At 35.0% G+C, this 9,462-nt stretch overlaps 2 protein-coding genes across 5 annotated transcripts in view; both read right to left on the bottom strand.

Annotated features, from left to right (window-relative positions):
* Positions 1 to 2,740: 2,740 nt before the first annotated feature.
* Positions 2,741 to 3,610, bottom strand: LOC129872094 (uncharacterized). The gene has a single exon (XM_055946965.1). The coding sequence runs from the start codon at positions 3,303 to 3,305 to the stop codon at positions 2,943 to 2,945; it is 363 nt and encodes a 120-aa protein (XP_055802940.1). The 5' UTR covers positions 3,306 to 3,610; the 3' UTR covers positions 2,741 to 2,942.
* A 2,611-nt stretch (positions 3,611 to 6,221) lies between these two features.
* Positions 6,222 to 9,462, bottom strand: part of LOC129872092 (uncharacterized) — a 39,687-nt gene continuing 36,446 nt past the window's right edge. For all 4 annotated transcript variants that reach the window (XR_008762407.1, XR_008762408.1, XR_008762409.1 and 1 more), the window contains 4 exons: positions 9,380 to 9,444; positions 9,186 to 9,280; positions 6,394 to 7,941; positions 6,222 to 6,304 (listed from right to left, as the gene is read on the bottom strand). The gene's annotated coding sequence lies outside the window, so the exon portion shown is untranslated. The remainder of the gene's footprint in view (positions 6,305 to 6,393; positions 7,942 to 9,185; positions 9,281 to 9,379; positions 9,445 to 9,462) is intronic.

The raw sequence follows: 9,462 nt of genomic DNA, 5'->3' as shown, positions 1-9,462 counted from the left end.
CCAAATTATTCATTACGGTTATAAAAATCATCGATTTTATTTTTAAAAATCTTAATCCCAAGTTATGAGATTATAAATTAATATTTTATACATATTAAATAGATTTTTTAAAAATTAAATATTTAATTTAGCCCAAAGTAAGTATATTTCAAATTCGTAGTTGAACTATACATGTACTTCTAACGACTATAATATCATTAAAAACTTTCAAAATATTTAATATTGCTTTATTTACCTTAAATATTTATAATCTAACAATTTTTTTGGAAGACATCCATTTTAACAAACGTTCAATCACGAAAGCAGACATTTCCTAATTGTCATTGTTCGATTATTTCTTTTTTCATTAAGTGATATTTTAAAAACTTACACATGATTTAGATTCTTTTCTCAATGACTTTTGAACTTAGCACCTACAAATTAGATATGTCTAATACAAATAATCTAGACCTATATTCAGAGTTTTCCTAAAGCTGATAAGGAAAAATGAGGCCATTCCAATCTATTGAGGCCATCAATATTAGGAATGTCAATGGTTTCGAACGGTTATTCTATAAAATTTATTTCATATTATTTTTTTATAATCAAAACTAGACTTTTCAAAACCGTTTCATTATCTCGATTTTTCTTCGTTGTTGGTATGCTTCGATTAATTTTTGTTTTTTTTTTAAATATGAAAAATTAGAACACGCCACCATTATACTTGGTATGACTTTGACGAAAAATCAATCAACATGAAAGTCAAGAACCGAGTTTACTTTATTTTTGTATCCAATAAGAGAATTTAAACCATAAGAGAGGAAAAGTATCTAATAACTTGAATTCAGCTTGTTATCCAAGATCGTTGAAATACCTTGTATTTTTACTAGTTCCTACTCGAAAAATCCCCTAAAATTATGTAATGAATAAAAAATGAAGAGGGTTAGAGAGTGGGACATATAAATTTAATCATTTGTTGATGTTACAATCAAATTATCTATACGCACGGAGTTACTCTGGCTTTACATGAATACAAATGTGTGTGTTGCTGCCATCGAAAGCTAGTGTTACATTTAAGTACATACATTTATTTATTGAATTTGTACAGATGTATCGTGCTCCAGAAATATTGAAGGACCTTTCAATATCAATTATTTGGAAGGAAAATGGTTGTTAGGGAAAGGAAAGATAACTTGTCACATTTCTTATCCATCAATTTGGGACTGTATACCTTCACATTGTACACATCAAGACCTGAAATGTATCCTGAGAGCTTGAATGAACCATCACTTGCATTCAAACTGGTTGGTTATAAAATACATCACTTACATTCAAACTGAAAGTACTTGGAGTGCATTTTCTTCCTTCGAACTAGTTAGAAAATACATCATGAACAATGAAAGCAACAAGAAAAATATTTCCTTATTAGCAAACAACAGTCATCAGATAGGCTTACATAGAATTACCTGTTGTACCGACATCTTGACAACAATCATCAACTCCAAGGTACAAACACTTGCCATCCTATAAACAATGGCAAACACAAAGACCAAGTTAGAGCCCGTTTGGATGGGCTTAAAAAAAGTAACTTTTATGTATGAAGTGCTTCTAGAACTTTGAAGTGCTGAAAGTTATTTTTATAAATAAGCAGTTGAGTGTTTGGATAAAAGTGCTTAAATGAGGAAAATGATGTGAATTTTAGGGTTAAAAGAATAAAAAGGGTAGTTTGGGAATTTAGTTAAAATATAAAGAATATAAAAGTAATTTCCATGGTCAAAGAAAATGACTTTAAGCACTTAGAAAAAAAAAGTTAGGAATCCTAACTTTTCATTTTTGACTGACTTTAAGAACTTTATGGCTTAAAGTTAGCATTAGGCAAACACGTCCAAAAGCTAAAATGGGCTTTAAGTTGGTTTTGACCAACTTAAAGCCCATCCAAACGGGCTCTTAGTATTTTCTTGTAGATGAAGCACCGGGAAATCGATGTACCTGAACATATTACAATAAAAGCAAAACCAACAGGTAAGCATCAATATTTTGTTTTGTGATGTGTACAGCCATACAAATTTGCCCAATTACAATTAAAACCACAAAACCGTAAATAAAAGAACATTTGTAAAAATATACTAATGAACACAAACCATCAAACAGTGTATCAGTTGAGTAATGCATGAATCCTACAGACTACAACAATCATTCCACGTTATGAACATCACAGTTGTCAAGCAAAAGAAATTATGTACAGCAGCATCAATACAACAGAAAAGATGATGTCAGTAGAACATTTTGCAAAAAGATTACCATATATTTCTCCCATCAGCACCAGTCCATCTCGTGAAACACCAGATCCTTCAAAAGAAAGTACAACTTCAGATGATGAAGTAAAATAATAAATTGAGCAAAACTTCCTGCACATCAAAAAGCATTAGATCAATGTCAAAGAAACTACTACTTACCATTGTCATCTACCTTAACATTGCAGGTCCCACTGCCTATAGAAACATATACCTGGTGGAAACTGGTTTAAGTTCAAATTAGGACTACACTACTCATAAAAATAACAAACATAAAAAAGTACAGTCCTATAATGAAGTAAATCACATGGAAAAACGAAATAGAGTTGGGATATAAGAATACTCATTTGGAAAAAAAATACTTATGATACTAGAATGGAGCATCATAGTAAGAGGAGTAAAGGTATATCAATTTTCATATAAAGCATATGCCCAGTCAAATTTTGACTCTGGCAATTTGTACTCCCCAATGCCTTGCTCTGAATTTTGCACCAGGAGAAGTTCTTAAAATATATTTCCTTGGCCTTGCAGACCTTTGATTTTAGACCTGGTTAACATCATCAGCTACTTCAAAACTATAATCATCTTCAAGGCGATTTCGTTTATTTCTGTAGTTACTTTTTTCAAACTTAATATCTTCATCACTAGCAAAAGATGATCCATCATGTATCAGGCTTCTGTGTTCCGCATAAATGGTTTCCTTCTCTCATGCATCACATTTGCACTGTGATCAAGTTCAAGAGACTCCCTAAATGAGGCATCCTCCGTTGATCTGCCAGCTAAACTAGACTCATCCTCCCATCCTGAACCTAACAGGCAGTCTGTTTTATACCTGAAGCTAGCTGAAGCACTGAATTTGTTATCCAGGAAATCATCCTCTATAGGCAAAACATTAGATGAAAGGGGTTGCAGAGTTTCTGGATTTCCAATTGACACTGACTGTGCAATGAGCAAGAGAGCCATCAATTTACCGACTTGAACTTTCGATCTGACAGAGGAATCTGGACTCGGCATCATGCTTTTTAGAAACATTTCCCCACAGAATATTCTGTGAAGAACGAGTCTCTCTCCTGACAGTGCACTTTCCACTTAGTTTTTTTGACTGCGGGGAAGGAAGTTCAAGTGAACTCTGGGCCGTGTACCTCTTTTTCCAGATCTCATAATACACAGGTATATCTGAAAAGAGAATGGGACAGCTATAGATGAGGAGGATACTTCAACAGCTATATTCTTATCACGTTTTCCAAAAGTAGCTCAAGAGAAATGAAAGTGATACAACTACACAATGGAATAATAGTGAAATGTTTTGCACCATCTGATGCATAAGTAACTCTCTCTTCCACTAATCAACCTTCCACAATTTGTCTCCCCCCCCCCCCCAACCCGCCACTTCTTTTAGGGAGGCAGGGTAGCTACAGCCTACATGGAAGGGAATGTGAAGAGGACAAAGCCACATATAAAAATAATATCAAATACAATGAATCCAAAGTGATGTTGCATAAAAATGTTGAGTACAATTGCTCTCACTGATAGAGTTACTTCCAGTCCAGAGATTTGCGACAGTATCCTCAACAAAGAGAAGGACGGGGCAATCCAAAAAGTAACGTTAAGAACCAACCAGTCACCCCAAGAGATTCTAGAAAAACACAACAAAATAACTTTATCAGATTAAGACAATCAGTATCAATGGAGCCAACAAAGGGATATAATGCTGCATATCATTTTTGGTAATTTGATTGCACATTAAACATGGACAAAAATGAATAAGTGACATGTTCTAATAGACATACAAGAACCACACCTACCCTCCACCCACCCTTTTATTTTCTTTGTGGTGATAAGTCAAACAAAATGGAAACTCTGAGCTGGTGATGAGAAGAATTTCTAACAAAATAGCATGGCATTGAAGTCAATAGCTTCCTTTCTAGTTCATAGCAAAATGTCTACATAATCAGACTATGTAATCAGTTGAAAGAAAATTCAGTAATCCTAAAAAGTGCAATAGTTCTCAAGTTTGATCTAGTCCATGGTCTGCAATCGAAAACTAAGAGGAACCAAACGCAGTCCTTTGATTACATGTGCTCCCACTTCCTCCACTCATCAAAGAAAAATAAGAAAATTGTGTCACTTTCTCAGAGCCTATTCTAACTTTTCCTTAATTCCCTATTCTAATCAATAATTTCTAGTATTTATTAAAAGTGTTAGAACGTTAGTGTTCAAATGAAGCTAGGTCCTCTAAGATGTCGATTGTATCTCATACAGGTTAGACCGGCTAGCAAGCAGCCTTAGCCAAAGACCGGCACCATTTACAATCGGTCCTTCTCTCTTCAGTATCTTATCTCTCTCCAGTGGTCTTTCCGGAGTGAACATGCCTCTTTTTGGCAACTAGTCAAGAAGACCTCCTTCCTATGATAGTTCCAGCAATGTCATGCCTCTCTCCGACAACCATTCTAATATAGTCTTGCCTCTTTCCTATAACTTTCTGACAGAGTCGTGACTATTTTCAGATGAATGTCTGGTCGTGTCGCACCTCTTTCTGAGGAGCGTTCCCATAACATCGAGCCTCTTATCGGTGATTATTCCTGTACTTGCACCTCTTTCTGGTCATTTTTCTAACAGCAACATTCACTTTCCTGGTAAACTTCCATCTACTGGAACTTCTCTAGCCAGATCTTCCAGTGATATTCAGTTTCTTATGATTTCACTATAAGCAAACTAAGGTGGCTTCCCCACATTGTGCTCGACTGGTGTCCAATATTAGATTATGCTAGGTGTTAATAAAAAGTTAGTCCCTTACCCATTAAATAAGAGATGTGAATTATATTTTCAGAAAACAACCCAAACCAATTCTCACGAGACAAGCCCTAACACAAACTCAATTCTACAAAAGTAAATCCAAAGACTCACACTCGTTTCCCAACCCTAAAACAATTAAAAAATATATGCCCACAAAAAGTCTCACCTTAAATTCCACAGAGGTCATTGAAGGATCCAAAGCCAAATCATATGAAGATCTTGGGCAAACAAAAACAACGGATATATCTGAGATCTACTTCGCTGGTCAATGTCAGAAGACTGTCAAAACTCATCGTTATGTTATTAAGCAATTTATGTATTGGTCCTTTGGAAGCAAATCTTGAATTGATATAGGCATTATGAAAGTCAAGGAAAATAAAAACACAGTAAAAAAAGCATCCGATATAGTAAATGCTAACCAAAGATTAAGTTTCCATTTTCTTTGTTCAGGAAAATATATTGAAATAAATAGATACAGATCTATTGAAGGACCTGGAAATAAAACAGTGGTATTTAAGGAAACAAAGTGTAGAAAAGATAACTTATCACATCTCTTATCCATCAATATGGGCCTGTATACCTTCACTGTGTAAACATCATGACCTAAGATGTATCAGGAGAGCTTGAATGAACCATCAATTGCATTCAATTTATTAAGGGAACTCAAATGGATCCCAAACCCGCTGGATAATAACGACAATAGGGAAGGAGAAGCACGTATGCAAATCAGGTCATCCTCACTGCATGCAAAAATGTACAAAATCTAAGAAACCAGAAAGGAAATATACTAAGTTAGCTGGTATAACAGAGACGGACCTTTCAATATCAACAATTTTGAAGGAGACACTGGGATGCACTAGGGCGATTCTTAGCAGAGATTCTTTCAGAGAATGCGAGACCCTCTTTGGGATTCCAGATTATATATGCAAACCAAAAGATCAAACAGGACAGAGTACAGATTTAGAAGTAAAGTACATAAATCAATATTTTTCATTTGTTTGAATTGTGAGAAAACTAGAAGTACTTGGTATGCATTTGCTTCCTTCGAACAGATTGGTTGTAAAATACTTCACGAACAGTGAATTCAAAAAAGAAAAATCCCAACAAATTTCCTTATTAGCAAACAACAGTCAACACATGTGTCAACACATGTGTCAGGTAGGCTCATACAGAATTACTGTTGTACCAACATCTTGTCTACAATCATCAATTCCAAGGTACAAACACTTGTCGTCCTGTAAACATTGGCAAGAACAACGACCAAGTTAGTAGTTTTATACCTATCCTAATGGATACTACCAACTGAATCTCAAAAGAACGTTACCTTCAAAACCTTACGATGCTCATTTGGCCTCCAGTGAGTTTTCGTAACACTTTCCAACAAAGAAACGTCAGAAATATAGCTCAGAGCCTCTCCTTTGAAGCCAAAGCTTGCTGGGAGAGCATGCATATCGTCTGAATGGCGGTATTTTGATGTCGCTGCAGTAAAGGAAGCATAGTAAACCAAAGTTAAAATGGCCAGAAGAAAGGAAGCACGACAGAAGATGAAAGAAACAAACACATATACTGTCTCCATAAGCTGATATACTGTATCCATAAGTTGGGCTTAAAGTAACTAAGCACCAATGTGTATGTTCCAACTCAACTTCAGCTAGAATAAATAATCAAGACACCGCTGCAAACAGTAGTGATCAAAAGCAAATATATTCCATCCATCCATCCATTGTAATTGATGGTGTTAGAACAAAAAAAATTCCCTTAGAAGTAACAATTCAAAATTCACTCGCTATAATCAACCCAAATAAAAATAAAATGGACCTTAAGAGACAATGTTCACAAATGACACTTGAAAGCCTTAAACCCTCAAAAATCCTTCTTGCTTTCAACAAAATGGAGCACAGAACTGATATAAACTGCAGTATTGATACCTCAGAATGGAATAACTAGACTGAGAAGAAGTGCTGGTCATGCTTTGTTTTCCACACTTAGACATACATATATCCTTCAGAGGGAGGAACAGGATCGCTAAAGCGAATAAGCTCTAAAGTGTAGTAAAAGGTTCAAGAATGTAGGCGAGCAATCTCTCCCAGCCCTTTTGTATTTACTATACAGTGTAGCTTTATTCGCAATAATTCCTAATCCCAACTCTTATTTCCTATTAGTTGATGTCACTTTCTAATCCTGTATTACCAACTACAATTAGTACTATATTACCTTTACCCATATAAGACTGATTTGAAAATGGTTTACATGTACTTACCATTTTGAATGTATAATATGACAGAGACAAGTATTAGAGAATGTTACCGCAACAAGTGTGACAGATGTTGGCTGCTTGTGAATCAGATTTACGTCCCCACTTTAACCAAAACATATAACTTCATGCTAGAGTTAGGTTCAACTTCAATGAATGTTGCAAAAATTAGTGGAATAGAAATTCAGGTAAATGGCAATTTTACCAAGTTCCATAGACTGGTTGTGATGAAAATCTAAACAAAGATCCGTAACTTACCAGGTAAATGATTTTGAAGCTTGAGAATGAATGTTGCAGATCCAAGTTCCAACCCCAGTTTTGAATTTGGTCAGCATAGTATGGTCAAAGACTCAAAAATCAATGTTTCCTATTATAAAGAGTTTCAACTCTTCCCCACAAACCAAGCAGCACAAGGCAAATCTATTTCACATTAGATGACCATAAATGTACCAATTCTCGCTCGGAATCAAGACAAGTTATTGTCCTCTTTTGTCCAGATAGAACCTGATAATTCACTAAGCTACAAACTCCACGTTGAAACGACACATCAATGAGGTTTTAGACAACCATTACCTTCTCACGCAGTTCTTCTAAACGAATTCGCTCATCTGCAGCATGCTGTAGAACATGACAATGAGTGTAATGATCAACGAAGATAAATGCTAGAATCAAACAAAAGATCATAATCCTTGACTATGTAAAAAGGGACGCACATTTATTTTGACATGGGCCTCAGTTTCTACATAAGAATATACTCCACTAGATAGTCACAAAGTAATGGAACAAAAGATAAAGAGTAAGACATTATTTGGTTAAAGTTAGTCATGCAGGGAATGTTAATGTGGTGATAATAATGTAAAACCTGTTATGGGGTAAATAATAATGTAGGGATCCTAATGCAGTGAATAATAAATGAGTTATGCTATGCAGGGACTATCTACATTAAATGGAATTTTTGCCTGTAAATACTCATATCCATGCATTTTTGACAAATATGTTTTTATTCCTTAATCTATCCCGCATAAAGTAATACATAGATTCTTGCATAAGTCACGAGGGTATTAATAATGAACAGTTAAATACCACCAACCAAATGCTGCATTAGTTATGTCAAGCTTGTTTTTTCTTAAGCGGATAACTAAGTGCTACATAGTTATGCGGATATTACTTTTTGATATGCACCAACAAATGTTATGCTATTTATGCGGAAGTTTATGCTGAGATTTATATTTGCTAATGAGTCCAACCAACTGATCCATAAGAGAAACAATCGTTTAAAGTAAATGCATTATAAGGAAATTCATGAGAAACCAAGAATGGCCATAATGGACTATGCAAATGCCAGAATAGACCTGATCAATTATAGCAAGTGTTGTGTTCGCCACAATCGGAATAAACTTCTTAAGATTCTCTGTTCCAGTACCACTCTACATCTCATATTGGAAAAGGTAAAAGTTCATCATCTCAACAAAATAGAGAAGAAGTCCCAAAAACAACGGGGATATAGCTAAGGTACTCAATTGTAATCTCTGGACAGAAGTCCCTCCATTTTCTCCCAGAATATAAGAAATTTTGAGTTTTTGACGGTGCAAATTCTGAAAATTTTGATTAAAAAATGTCAGGAGGCATGAAAATCTTGTTACAAGATCAAAACATAAGCAAAATGGGATTTGAAAGAGACTATGTGGCCTAGGAGACTTAGAAAGAGACATTGTAATCTCTAATGCTTTCATGATTTATAAGAATGCAGTGTAAGATAATCTTGAAAAGTGGGTGAAAGAAATGAAGCTAATTAACTGAAACATGCACCGGGAAAATTCAGCTCTTATTCAGGTTAGGAACAAATGGCAGGAATGGTTTACCTTCTTTTCACTCCCCATCACGTGCCCTAGAGCACTCCCCTTGAGTTTGTAATTTGTTATTCCAGATGTTATCAAGTTTCATCTTCACACTTTGCCTGAAGCAAGAAACATCAGGTCATGTGAGTTAATTACATATTTGATTGACATAATAACAGAAAGAGACCTAACATTCTCGAGAAATTTGATAACATAACCTTTCATCGGAGAATACACCATCACCACAACTTGGGATAAAAGATTGATCACATTGATGGTAAGACTGCACGATGGACAAGAT

Source organism: Solanum dulcamara, chromosome 11 (genome assembly GCF_947179165.1).
Source record: "Solanum dulcamara chromosome 11, daSolDulc1.2, whole genome shotgun sequence".
NCBI classification, from domain to species: Eukaryota; Viridiplantae; Streptophyta; class Magnoliopsida; order Solanales; family Solanaceae; genus Solanum; species Solanum dulcamara.
The sequence above is the reverse complement of the archived record's forward strand: the minus strand, read 5'-3'. Positions and strand labels throughout refer to the sequence as shown.

Bases quoted from the DNA above. Each gene is read 5' to 3' on its own strand.
- LOC129872094 (XM_055946965.1), bottom strand. From the start codon at position 3,305: ATGTTTCTAAAAAGCATGATGCCGAGTCCAGATTCCTCTGTCAGATCG.